This window comes from Vulpes lagopus, chromosome 6, assembly GCF_018345385.1.
Source record: "Vulpes lagopus strain Blue_001 chromosome 6, ASM1834538v1, whole genome shotgun sequence".
Taxonomy (NCBI): domain Eukaryota; kingdom Metazoa; phylum Chordata; class Mammalia; order Carnivora; family Canidae; genus Vulpes; species Vulpes lagopus.
In genome coordinates, this window is record NC_054829.1 from 71,057,265 (window position 1) to 71,071,070 (window position 13,806).

Here is a 13,806-nt window from a genome sequence, read left to right on the forward strand (position 1 = left end):
TGAAGGAGCATCTGAGTTTCTGCCAGCAGCTCTCATGCTCTTTTTCCTCTTGCCATGAGAACACTATGTTCCAAATAGTGAATTATCTTTCAGCCTGGATTCTGGAATGGGGGGACACAGGTTGCAGAGCTTAGCTAACACCTCACAGCCATGGACCTGTAGTAAAAGCACGTGCAAAAAGTAAGTTGTTTAAGCTATTGAGATATTGGTACTGTTTGTTACCACAGCAGAGTTGACTAATACAAAGAGGAAAATACGTAAGGTTGTTATGAACGTGACGGCTGTTTCTTTCCAGAGCTTCCAGAAGACAAACAACTCTGGAGAAGCAGAAAAGAGGCCCATTTACATTTAAAGTTTTTATATTTTACAGGAGAAAAGTTGTACTCTTGTTTTGCCTAAAAACCACTCCACAAATTGAAACAACTCAATCAACCTAGATAAGATTTGTAGATTTAGTGCAGGCTGTGATGGGCTTGCATATTGGAGAAGAAATCTCAGCATTTCAAACCAAATGAAATCAAAGAACACACAGAAGTGGACATTCATGGCCAGTCCTGCTGGTATTATTTGCCTTCCTGTAGAGCACATTGCTTTCTTAATAGACTCTCCAGATTTCCTCACAGTTGTCATCAGTGGGATGAGGAGGCAGCCAGTTGCCCAGCAGCAACAAGTTCTGGGAAATCCCGGGTTTGGGAGGGTTCTTGGAAAAGAACAAAAAGTTAAAGGGAGTGTTTCCAAGGAAACAATGTTCTTCTTTCCCTCTTCCTTCCCCTTTTGCTTCATTCTTATCTTCTCAACCCACACCACCACCCTTTAGCTGATCTGTTTTGTGTGTGTACAATGGCATTTTTGGAAATCTCTAGGTTTTCCTAGGCGGGAATTCACTACATCTGTGGTTAAGGAGCCCCTGTGACCTTAGATTCCTCATGAAAAGGCTGGCTGTACCTAGTCCAGGTTCAGTGTTTTTCCATCAGTTTGTTTATTTACTTACATATATTGAGAGCATCATTGATGAAGGGCTGTATGTGTGTGTATGTGTGCGTAACTGTCAAGAATGCTCATCTTCCTTCCTGGGTCATCTTAAAAAATTTCCAAGTGTACATTACCTCAGGGAAGCAAGTGTTTTCTCGGTGTTGATCTCCTTCCTGTTACCTCCTCTGAGGAGGCTTCCCCCGCTTCAGGCCATCACTTCTTCTCTACATTCTGGTAGGTGTTTGCTCCTTCCTCTGTTGATAAGCCTTTATTTGCATGTCTGTTTCTTCCACTGGAAAGAGCACCTTGAGGACAGGAATTGAGCTTTGGTGGTATTTGTAACTCAGCATGTGGCACAGCACCAGGAATATTGTACATGCTCAGTACATATTTGAGGGATGAGGAATGCATCCCCATAATTATAGACTTGCATATTTTAATAATATGGCTACTGAAAATATCCACACAAAATCCAAAGCACCAAAAGAGCTCATCAGAAGCCCAGCCAGGACTCAAAAGGAGAAAATAATAATCATAACAGCTCCTCTGATTTCCTCATAGTTGGCCAGCTTTTCTGGGTGGGTTTTGCTTACCTGTTCCAAATCCTTATGTGGTAACTGGCTCAGAAATGTGCAGGACCCTTGGACCTCTCAGTTGTCCTGTGTGCCCCCAAATGGGCTCCTTAGGATGTCGGACCAATAGAGAATGGGTGGAAATCCTTGGTCTCTGAGAATGCTTGCCTCTAGTTCAGGGTGACTCTGGGGTCTTCAAGACCACTGAAAAGTGACAATATGGTAAAGGCTTGGGACCTTATACCAAAATCTGGGAAATCCTAAGATCCCAGAGTCATTCATTTATTCATACAAATATGAATGGCACCTGGGTGGCTTAGTTGATAAAGCAACTGCTTTCAGCTCAGGTCACGATCCCAGGGTCCTGGGATGGAGCCCCATGTCAGGCTCCCCACTCATCGTGGAAGTCTGCCCCTCTCTCTCTCCATCTGCCTCTTCCTCCACTCATGCTCTCTCTCACTCTCTTTCTCTCTCTCTCAAATAGATAAATAAAATCTTAAAAAAAATATATTCATGCAATTTGTCAGGTTCAATGATAAGCAACAGCAGATATAGTCCAGGATCTCTTAGAGCTTACAAACTAGAAAAATAAACATTAATCAAATTATGAAATAATGTTACAAACTGATATATGAAAGTATACTTTATTTTATTTTTCTTTCTTTTTTAAAGATTTTATTTATTTGAGAGAGAGAGAGAGAGAGCGTGAGCACAATCAGGGGAGGGGCAGAGGGAGAGGAAGAAGCCAACTCCCTGCTGAGCAGGGAGCCTGATGCGGGGCTCAGTCCCAGGACCCCGAGAACTTGACCTGAGCTGAAGGCAGAAGCTTAACTGACTGAGCCACGCAGGTGTACCAATTTTTCTTTCTTTTTTTTTATTCCCCACCCTCTCCTCAGAGACATATTTTAAAAACCCCAAACAAACATCTGAACTTGATGGGAGATCTTAAGACATCTCTGAGGAATTGATGTGTATACTTTGATTCAAAAGGTAAGTAGGGGGATGCCAGGATGGCTCAGCGTTTGAACATCTGCCTTTGGCTCAGGGTGTGATGGACCCTGGGATCGAGTCTTACATCAGGTTCCCTGTGGGGAGCCTGCTTCTCCCTCTACCTATGTCTCTGCCTCTCTCTGTGTGTCTCAAATAAATAAATAAATAAATAAATAAATAAATAAATAAATAAATAAATCTTTAACCAAAAAAAAAAAAAAAAAAAACCAAAACCAAAAGGTGAGTAGGAGTTAAACAGGTGAAAAAGAGATAGAAGTATTCTACGAGGTAGGGGTAATATAATATGCAAAGGTCCTGGGGTGGGAGGGCACCTGTGTATTTCAGCAGTAGGTGTGAAGGGGTCAGAGTGTGCAGGGTTGTGGAGGCCACTTTGGGGATTTTGTTTGGCTTTCTGCCTGTGAGCAATGGGAAATCACTGAAGGGTTTTTAAGTTGGGGTGTAACATAATCATATTTGTATGTTGAAAAAAATCACTCTGGCTGCTGTGGGGATGACATATTGGAAGGTCCCAGAGACCAGTTAGCTCATTCAAAAGACTAATGGAATATTTCAAAGGAGAAAATGGAGGTTTGGATTAAAGTGTTGGTGGTAGAGGATGGATGGGACTTTGAGACATCTAAGTGGACCACTGAACCGTTATTGGACACATATGTATTCATGCATTCACTCATATTTATTGACTCATATTTATTGACTCCACATCACATGAGAGTCACAGCATTGAGAACTGTGTGGAACAGAAAAATGTACTGCGCTTGGAGTCTCCTATTGAGGACCTTAAAACTTAGGAGACAGTCATGAGGAATAGTTGAGAGTATTGGGTATAGAGAAATGAGGTCTTGGAAAGTTGGATATGATACCCATCTTTCAATGTTTGAAAATATTAAGGTAGGGCTTAGGCTGTGCTGTTTCAGAATGCACAACAAATGCCAACATAGAAGGTTATAAAGGAAGCATCTCCATGATTTATTTATTTTATAATTGGAAGTTTGTATTAATGTCCTTTATCTATTTCTCCTACTGTCAGCTCATCCCCCACTTCTATGATGGGGAGCACACTTACATTAGTGAGCACTAAGTAATGTATGAAAGTGTCAAATCAATATGTTGTATGCCAGAAACTATCATAACATTGTATGCTAATTATACTTAAAAAAAAAGTTATAGGGAAGCAGACCTCAATGTAAGAGGTGATTTTTTAAAATAAGAACTGTCACTGAAAATACTTTGAGTTTGGATGATCATTTATTCAATTATTATTTAATGAACAAATAAATTGAGTGGAGGGGATTCCTGCTTGGCCTTTAAGATCCCTTCTGGCTTTTCAAATTCAATGGCTCTAATTTTCTGTTTAAAGCCTTAATCATTCAGAATGAAGGTCACAACTTGGATTTCCTTGAGTCCATTTCCTTACTTGAAGCCTAGTACATTCCCTGGGCACTTTCAGGGTGCTGTAAAGAGTAACTTCTTCAAGGTTGTGACCTCTTCAGAAAATACAATGTATGGTAGGAATCACATTCCCTTCCTTGGCTGGCTGTGGCCTCCCGTGATTCCGAGGAGGACATGTCCCCTGATTCCCTTTTTTTCTCTTGCCAGTCGCTCCATACCATGGTTCTATGGTGCTGGACGGTCTGTTCATAAGGGCAGCCAGTGGGTGGCCCTATTTCTAGATGCCGGCTACCACTTTCTTGCTGCCTTTGAGGAATCATATCTTCCATATCTAGCGACAGGACATGCCTAAGGACTCTTTTACTTGGGAGCCTGGTGGAAGTGCCAAGCCTATTACCATGCCCTGTCAGTTGAACTCAAAGACCTTTTACAGCCTGGGCAGATACTCTCCGGGATTTCTCTTCACTGCTCTGAATTTTTTTATGATGGATAAGAAAGCAGGATAATGGGGATAACAATAATATGACTTAAGTCAACTTTTAGTTGGCTTTACCAAGTACAGTGGGGAAGAATAGGAACAACACAAAAATATCAGCTGAACTTTCTGTTGTTCATTTGGCTTTGGAATTTCTGCAGAAACACTTGGTCCGTGTTTATGTTATGCTAGGGCCCTTGGTGGCCCTATCTCCACCTCAGCCTGGAGCTCCAGGTAATAAATGAAAGATTTTCTCAATTGCCTGCTGGTAAGCTCAGGGCATTTCTCTAGGTCTCTAATTTTAATTTATGTCCAGTTTTCCTATTTCATTGTTTTGTGCTCATACTTTCTCAGGTCATTGTTGGGCGGTCTGCTTGTTTTCTCCCAAGATGTCCCTCTTCCTTGGGTCCAGGCTGCTTTTCATGGTCACCCCATGCCCATCTCAGGTTCTGAGATTCCCCACCCCAATGTGAATCAGAACTTCATGTTCTCATCTGTCCTGAAGGGGGAATGGACAATTAGAGATACATGCTCTCACTCTCATCCCTTTTCGTCCCAATCAGACTTTATTAGACCCTAATGATTCATACTCTTTTTTTCTGGCTTGATCTTGAGTTGAAGGTATGTGGCACAAGGTTCTGGGTTACAGTGGATAATATATGATGGTCACATGGTGTGGTAAAAAGTACATTGACTCTATAAATATTAATTCATTTCCTAATCTGCTTGTGGGTGAATGAGAAATGATCATACCTGGAATTTATGTAATGCCTTCTTCCAAGGAGCATACAAGGACACGATAGCACCTCAATGACTCAATGAGAATATTTATTATATTGGTAACACAAATCATCGGTAACCTGATTTGGGGATGACTGACTGCTTGTCCTGAGTCCTACACCTGGCTGCACAGCAGCATCCCTTTAGGAGCTTTTTACAAATATGGATTTTTTTGGGTGGCATTTGGGAAAAACAGATTTATACTTCTCCACTTCAATGAAATTTTTCAATAGTGATGGCTTCCCTAGACTTGTGCCTCTCAAACTTTAATATGCATATAACTCACCAAGGGATTCTTATTAAAATGCGGATTCTGATTCACTAGATCAAGGGTGGTGCATGAGATTCTGCATTCTGACAAAATTCCAAGTGATGCTGATGCTATCTAGAGACCACACTTGAAACAGCAAGATCTTAGACTGGGAAAGGGAAGAGGAGAGAATAGGGGAGAGAGGTTGGATTACCTGGGAAACCAGAGCTCCATGCCCACACCAGTTCAATCAGAATCTCTGGGGATGTGTTCCAGACATTGGTATTTTTAAAGAATTTCCCAGGTGTTTAAAATATGCAATTGGAATTGAGAGCCATTGTTCAAGAGATACCTTGACCACATCTAATGTCCATTTCTCTGTAGCGAGGGCAGGAGAAGTGGCTACATCTTCCTTGTATTAAACTAAGAGTTTTGCTGCTTACACCAGAATTTCTCAAAGTATGTCCTTGAACCCACTTGCATCAGAATCACCTGGGCAGAAAGGGAATAAAGGGGAAAGGAGAAAAAATAAGTGGGAAATATCAGAAAGGGAGACAGAACACGCAAGACTCCTAACTCTGGGAAACGAACTAGGGGTGGTGGAAGGGGAGGTGGGCGGGGAGTGGGGGGTGACTGGGTGACGGGCACTGAGGTGGGCACTTGACGGGATGAGCACTGGGTGTTATTCTGTATGTTGGCAAACTGAACACCAATAAAAAATCAATTTATTATTTAAACGAAAACAAAACAAAAAAAAGAATCACCTGGGCACTTATTAAAAATTCATGTTCCCAGGCTTACCCTCAGATAGCCTGAATAAGAATCTTTGTAGCTGGGACTCAAAAGTATAATTAGAAACAATCTCTCCAGGTGCTTCCTATGTACCACGACAGTTGAGAAATACTGACTTATAAAATCCAATCAAATCTCTTTACTTTAGCCTTATAGGTCAGGGATCTCTAAACAAGTTGGTCTCAACCAGATTTTTTGAGCCCTTTCCTTTCCTCCTCTACTGTGTTAATCTCCTGTGGTAGGCAGCTTCTAAGATGGCCCCCAGTGATCTCTCCTCCCTGGTATTCACACTCTCGTGTAATCTCTCCCTCCCCTTGAGTGTGAGTGGTATTTATAGACTCACTTCTATTGAATAGAAAATGGCAGCAGCAATGAAATGTCACTTCCAATATTAGGTTACAAAAAGACTGTGCCTTCCATCTTGGATGCCTTGTTTCTAGTCCTTGCTCTAGGGAAGCAAGCTGCTATGTTCTGAGGAACCCTATGGAGATGCTCATGTGAGGATCACCAACATTCACTTGAGTGAGCTTGGAAGTGGATCTTTTTTAGCCAGTGCCTGAGATGACTGCCACCCCAGCTGACCTCTCCACTATACCTGATGGGAGACCCCGATCCAAAGGACCCAGTGAAGCCACAACAACCTGCATTCTTGACTTCTAGAAACTGGGAGATAATGAATGTTTGCACCTCTTAATTTTATGGCATTTTGTTACAGAACGAATAACTAGTGTCCACTTTGAAATATTCCTCATTTTCCTTCCCACATACCCAAGTCCCACCTGTTTCAAGCCTTAGCTGTTCTAAGACACTTTTCTCACAGTGATTATCTTTTTATGAGCTCCAAGAGCACTGCATATAAAATCGGTAGCACTCATTGTTAGATGTGCTTTCTTGTATTTTTTGGTAAGCTTTAATTGTAATTCTACCGTTATCTTTAAAATAAATTATAGGCAAATTGACGAGAATAGAACGTAGGCTAGAACTTGACTTATAGCCATTTCTGTTCCCATGACCTATCCCAATATCACAAATACAATAATTGCCCTATAAACAAGTGTGTGATGAAGATGATAGTGCATTGGAAGGAATATTGAATATCGAAGGTATCAGGAGAGCAGTTGTTTTCACGGATCAATGTCTACTTTGCATCCTAATGCCTGAGTTGTAACTTAATGTGGAGAGAGGATTCCAGACCAGACACTTGAGCAGAAAAACAAAGAGGTGGTTACTAGCGCTAACAAGGTGAAAACACTCCCTTGATGATTATTAAATGTTTGTAAGCCCTCCTTCCTGTCAGCCTGCTCAGTGGGCTCCTCCTGGCCTTGGCTCCCTGTAGGCTCAGAGACTTTGGGCTCACCCATTTCAACTTGGGACTTGGAATTAAAAAAAATTTTTTTTTATTCAATTGATTCATGACCAATTCAGAAATCCCACATTGCCAGGCAGCCTAGGTGGCTTGGTGGTTTGGTGCCACCTTTGGCCCAGGGCGTGATCCTGGAGACCCGGGATTGAGTCCCACGTCGGACTCCCTGCATGGAGCCTGCTTCTCCCTCTGCCTGTGTCTCTGCCTCTCTCTCTCTCTGTCTCTCTCTGTGTGTGTCTCTCATGAATAAATAAATAAAATCTTAAAAAAAAAGAAGAAGAAATCCCGCATTGCCATAAGCATTAGTCTCCAAGATCTTTCTCAGCAACCGACATGAAGGAGACAGTGTTACCCCTCTCTGCCCATCCCCATGGCTCCCCCGGACTCCTCTGTAGCTAAGGGACGATATAAAGCATCCTATACCTGAAATTGTTAGGGAGCATTTCAGAAAATGACTCTATTCATCCTTCTTCACAGTGTAAGAGTTAAAGCTATCTCTAATAGCTTTGGAAATTTTGATTAGGGTGGTAATAGAAAACCATCCTTGCTTTATCTAGTTTATGCACACGAATGCTTTCACAATAAAGACCCTGGAATGAGCTACAGCACTCACGATAGAAATTCTGTTCATCTGAGCCTGCCTCCACAATAAGAAAACCTTGTCAGCGTTGAAGGTTGTTCCTTTCAACCTTTTCTCTAAAGTCCCTGAGAGGCAGGTGCAGGGCTCCCTTGGTTTCTTCGTATAAACTCTAATGAACTTTTCTGCCCTCTTTGATTGTTAAATAGGCACCCTCTCCAACCACAAAGATAAGACCCTTGCTCCAACTTAGCTCTTACCTCTCTTATCAGATGTTGCTGTGAGGTGATCAGGTGGTCTCAGCACGGGTATGGCACACATTTTAACCACAGATGGTCTCTCATTGGCTCCGCCAGCTCAGCTAGACCCAGAGGTTCTGAGGCGACCAGAAGCAGGCCTGGAGTACTGTGGATATCTGCTGCGCAGTAATAGGTACCGGCGTTTGCTGTTGTTGCTTTTTCAATGTCGAGTATACATTGACTCTTTGAAGCATCGGTATTTCCTTTGAAATTACTCCTTAAATTGTCATTGGTATTGTTGCTCTGTCTGTATATTAAAGTCAGGGAGTTATCTTCATTCTTCCTATACCAGCTCACCTGATAGTTCTTCAAGTCCCCTCCTGTTAGGTTGCAGCGGAAGGTGGCAGGCTCTCCAACTAGAACAGTCAGGGTTTTGGTTTCTGGTTCCAAAATGATATCCAGTGAGACCCCTGAAAGGGCAAGCCCAGGGAGACAGGCTGTGGGGAACAACCTCTACCACAAGGGGATGGATGTCAGGGCCGAGCTTGGCAATGCCCTCCCCTCAGAACCCTCTCTGGAACCCCAGCCCCACCCCAAATCATCCCTGCAGCACATTTCCCTAAGGATAAAAGGCCCAGCGACTCATCCTTACCTGCACAGAAGAGGGTGAGGTAGAAGAGGGGACAGGTCCACAGCATGGCTTCGTGGAGGTGGCTGTGCGGTGTGTGGGTGCTCCCTGGCTGCCCCTGATCAGCCACTGTCTGCCCATGAGAAGTTCTGTCTGTTATCAAGGTGGTTGGGTGTTAGTCACTTCCTCAGAGAGATGTGTCACAGGCCTGCCAGCTCACAGGTTGGGCTGTTTCTCCAGCAAACTCAGGCTAATTATGTATGGCAGGTCAGATTCGACTGGGGAGAAGAGGTGAACAAGACGTGGCTCCTGTCTTCAAAAAACGCAGGTTTTTTTGGCGAGTGGTGGGGAGGCAGACACAGAACAATCACAAAGGAGAGTGAAGTGCTATGAAAGAGTTAGACGCAAAGTGCTCTAGGAGCGCGGAGGCAAGAATGGTCTCTGCCAGGGCCAGGAAGAAGACTCTCCCTGAAGGAGCCTTGGTGACAGGGCTGTGCCAGCGGCCTCCGGAGGGCATTCCCCGGGGACAAAGCGGTGCAATTAGGCTCGAGGGCTTGCAGGAGCAGAGCAGCCTGCAGGGCCGGGTTATTCTGCCTCCTTTATTCCTGCACGCGCCCCTTTTCCTTCAGCCTTCACCACCCCTGCTTCAGTCTGAGCATTCCTCACCTACTGAAAGCTATTGCCAGACTGTTCCAAGAGGTCTCCCAGTTTCCAGACTCCACCTGCTTTCAGCCATTCTCCAAGCAGCCATCATATCCATTTTTTTCCAGAGCAGAGGGGAACAGGGCACACCTCTGCTGAAACTCCTTTAGTAGCGTCCCCTGGCCTTTAGGGGAATAGGAAAGTCCTATGTCATGGCCCTAATGATCTCCTGATCTGCTTTCTTCTCCAGTTTCACTTGGACCACTGGCACTCAGTACTTCAGCTGCACAAAAATATTTGCTGGTTCAAAGATGTTGTATAGTCTTTCTAGTCCCAGTTTTTGCACTAGCTGCTCCTTCTTCCTGGAAAAACCAGACCTTTGTTCTCTCTTCCCCACCCCAACTTAAGGGAAGTGTTCCCTGGGTTCCCTGAACTTTCTGGGTCATGGCACTTATCATCTTTATTATAATTATCTGATAATTTGTTTGTTTTCTGCGTTGGACTTGAAGATTCTTTAGGACAGTGGCTGTATCTTATTTATGTTCACATTCTCAGTCCCCAGTACAGGACTTGTTAATATTAGGAGGTTGGCAGAGATGTGCTAGTCTATGTAAGCAGGATTTCTGTCTGAAGTTTCCTGACTCTTAAGGAGCATTCTGGGTTGTTCATCTAGTGAACCATGGGATTAGTAAAGGATTTGCCATTAACCCAAGTCCAAACCTGGGGAAGCAGGTCCTCTACCCATTGACGTAGGTGTAGAGAGAGGCGGGCCCTCTACAGGAGGGATAGTTCCCACCTGGCTAGACCCTGCCTGTCATTGTGTGGCCAACATTCTGATGTCACCCATGGGTGGCTAGGTGGTATCACTACCCACGTCGTCTATATGTGAAAGGAGTGCTGGTTTTGCAGGGCTAATTGCTCTGATTTTTAAATCTTCCTTTGCAACTTACTGGTAGCTGGGCAAGGTACAACCCCAAGTTTTGATGTCCTTATCTGCAAATAGGGTAATTGTAGTTACCTTGCAAGGATGTTGTGAGGTTGAAATGAGAGAACACGTGTGAAGAGCTTATCCCTATACCTGGTGCATGCTGGTAAGCCCACCACAGATGTTGATTCTTTGCCACATCTCTTCTGCTTTACCATGGTTGGGTCAGTGGCCTTAGTCATGGATCCCTACTTGAGCTGTAGTCACCAAGGGAGACACAGGGCTTGGAATTTCAAGTGTGGCACAGGACATTCTGCTGAGGGAAGGAGGTGTTAGCTGAGTGATGTTAGGCTATGTTAGGACTTTGGGCAGGTAGATGAGGAGCTGAATGGAGCTGTGTCAGAGATGAGTGGGCAATGCCACTCATTTCTGTGCCCTTAAGCAAACGGGTCTCAGCATCTAAAGAGAGAGGCCCATAGGAACTAGAGCTCTAATTGGAGTGGTTTTTTGTTTGTTTTTGTCCATCTAGGTTGAAGAAAGAATAGGAATACTTGAAGAGGCAACAAGACTCCCGGGTCAGATCAAATCAAGCCACACTGGCTCCTACACACCCAAGCCCAGTGCCATTCTCTCTGATGGTCTCTGCCACTCTGGGTTCTTAGTATCAAACATCTAATCCATAGGAACACCGGAATATTAGTGGGAGAGAGTGCCAGAACTGATGTTCTCTCTAATTGGAAGTTTCAGGAGCTACTTTGCCTTTGATTTTAGAATACATCTACCCTTTCCCCCACTCCCTTTGAATTCTTTGGAGAAAAAAGATAAATTCAGTGAAGGAAAGCTCTTGGCTTGTGTTATTTCCTCCTCATTACCCTCAAACTTCTCACAGAAAGCTTTAGTGACAACTGAGTCAGACTCTGATGTGTGCTCATGATGACTCGCTGTATGGCATGGTAGCTATCCTCTATCTGCCCTGCTTCCAGTTGCCGTCTTTGCTCTTTGGTTCCTCTGCCCTGACACCAGCTGGTTGGCCAACCAACTGGAGAACAGGGCTGGTGGTGAAAGAAGAGAGAAAAATGCCATTCCTATTTCCCTAGGCCAGGACCTCAGCTGCCCGGTGCCCCAGGACGGCCTTCTGTAAGTGATTCTTCTCGGTCTGGCTGGTTTGGGCTCAGAGTGTTCAGACAGCTGGGATTACTCTGTTTCTCTGATGTGTTTTCAACTGAAATGTCTGAGCCCCACTGGTTGTTTTAAAGCAAACATAAGATATTTTGGGAAATTAGTGAGGAATTTCAGCGGGTGTCAAGGAAAATCGCAGTGTCGTTTATCTCAAAAAAGATTTTGGCTGCCACTGTTCCATTTGCGACTCATTCACCCAGCTGTGTGGTGCCAAATGAAGCAGCTGCCGAGCAGAGCCACATAAGAGGCCAGCTGGGACTTCTCTGAGTTGTAATTCCACTTCTGTTACTGACTTGGGACCTTGAGATGTAAATAAATAAACTTTTCCATATTCATCCTCAGCTCAGTTCCTTGGAAATGTTTTCCTGGTTCCCGTCTCACAGCTCATTCCTGAAATCTCAAGGTCCTATTTCCGATGTGCGCTTTCGTCCTGGAATACTCCTGTGATCACTACAACCAAGTCCTTCTCTTGTTCCTGCGTGTATCTCATCCAGTTGCTCTGTGAAGCTGTAAGCCCTACTACAGTGTGAACTCCAGAATGGTAGAAAGTTTGTATCACCTCCCTTGGTAACCTTGGCTCTTGGCATAGTGTCTGGCACGTAGTAGACAACTCAATACATATTTTTGAATAAAAAATGAACCATGCCGATTTTATTATACTCTGAAGCTTATCCATACTTGATGAACACTTGTGAACCTTCTTGCTCACCTCTTCTTCTATGACCGTCCTTCAAGGACCACATGGGGAGACTGGATGGCTTCCAGGTAGCTGGTAAGGTGGTTGGGATAGATCACCACCTAGAAACCTGACCTTGGGAAGTACTCTCCAGCCCATACATAGTTCTCTAATGACTTTGTTTTTCTTCCAAACTTTCTTTCATCTTTGAAAGTAGTAGTGGGGGGAAAAAAAAAAGAAAGTAGTGGTGGGCTTTTTTTTTTAAGATTAAAAAAAATTATTCATGAGAGACACACAGAGAGAGACAGAGATGTAGGCAGAGGGAGAAGCAGGCTCCCTGAAGGGAGCCTGATGTGGGACTCCATCCCAGGGCCCCAGGATCACCACCTGAGCCCATGGCTGATGCTCAAACACTGAGCCACCCAGGTGCCCCCTGTACCAGGGTTTTTTTTTTTTTTTTTTAAAGATTTTATTTATTTATTCATGAGAGAGAGAGAGAGAGACAGAGACAGAGACAGAGAGAGAAGCAGGCTCCACGCAAGGAGCCTGATGTGGGACTTGATCCTGGGTCTCCAGGATCCTGCCCTGGGCCAAAGGCGGCACTAAACCGCTGAGCCACCCAGGGATCCCATGATTTTGTAAAGGAGGAGAGATTATTTCTGTCAGGAAGACTCTTCACATGGCAGAATCAGAGACCTGTCAGAGAACACAGCAGGGTACTAGAATTGTAAGTGTCCTTTAGAAAACCCAGATTCTTTAGTTTAACATTCAGGATTCTGGAGATGTGTCATCAATAATCCTGAAGTGCCCTGGAGAAGAGTGAGCCAGGGAGGAAAGTGACTTGCTCACTCACCAGACAGTCTCTGGCTTTGTGTCCATCCTGGCAGGGTGAAGACTTTGAAATCTGGTCCCCAAAGCCAAACTGTCCAGTTCTTCATCCCAAGAAAACCATCCAGTTTTGTGTGATTCTGTGCCCTTAAAGGCTGCTCTTGGGGAAGCACCAGTGCTGATGAGCCCATATGTTGGCTGAAAATGAGAAAGCCAGCAGGACAGGAGGGGATTAGAGTTTCCATTGATGAATAAATGCAGGATCTGAAGCAGCAGGAGATGTGCATCTTCAGGAGTGAAAATAAGGAAGATGGTCCTATTTACTCCCAGTTCTCAGCTCAGCAGGTCACATCAAGGAGTTTCCCTGGGTGGTTCCTTGAATAAGCAGAGACTGATATGGATGGGTCTTTGTAGAGCCTACACTTTTGGGAATCTTGAGACTGAGACCATCTTCATTTGATAGTTTTTTAGGACATCATAAGGTCAGGTGTGCTTTGACTTAACTTGT

The 13,806-nt window shown here is 44.1% G+C and overlaps 2 gene segments (V, D, J or C); both read right to left on the reverse strand.

Annotated features, from left to right (window-relative positions):
- LOC121493205 overlaps positions 1-13,806 on the reverse strand; it is a 439,102-nt gene that overhangs the window by 149,951 nt on the left and 275,345 nt on the right.
- LOC121493207 lies at positions 5,233-9,157 on the reverse strand. The segment is given in 3 exon segments: positions 5,233-5,941; positions 8,442-8,890; positions 9,073-9,157. Coding segments are annotated over 2 exon segments (456 nt in total).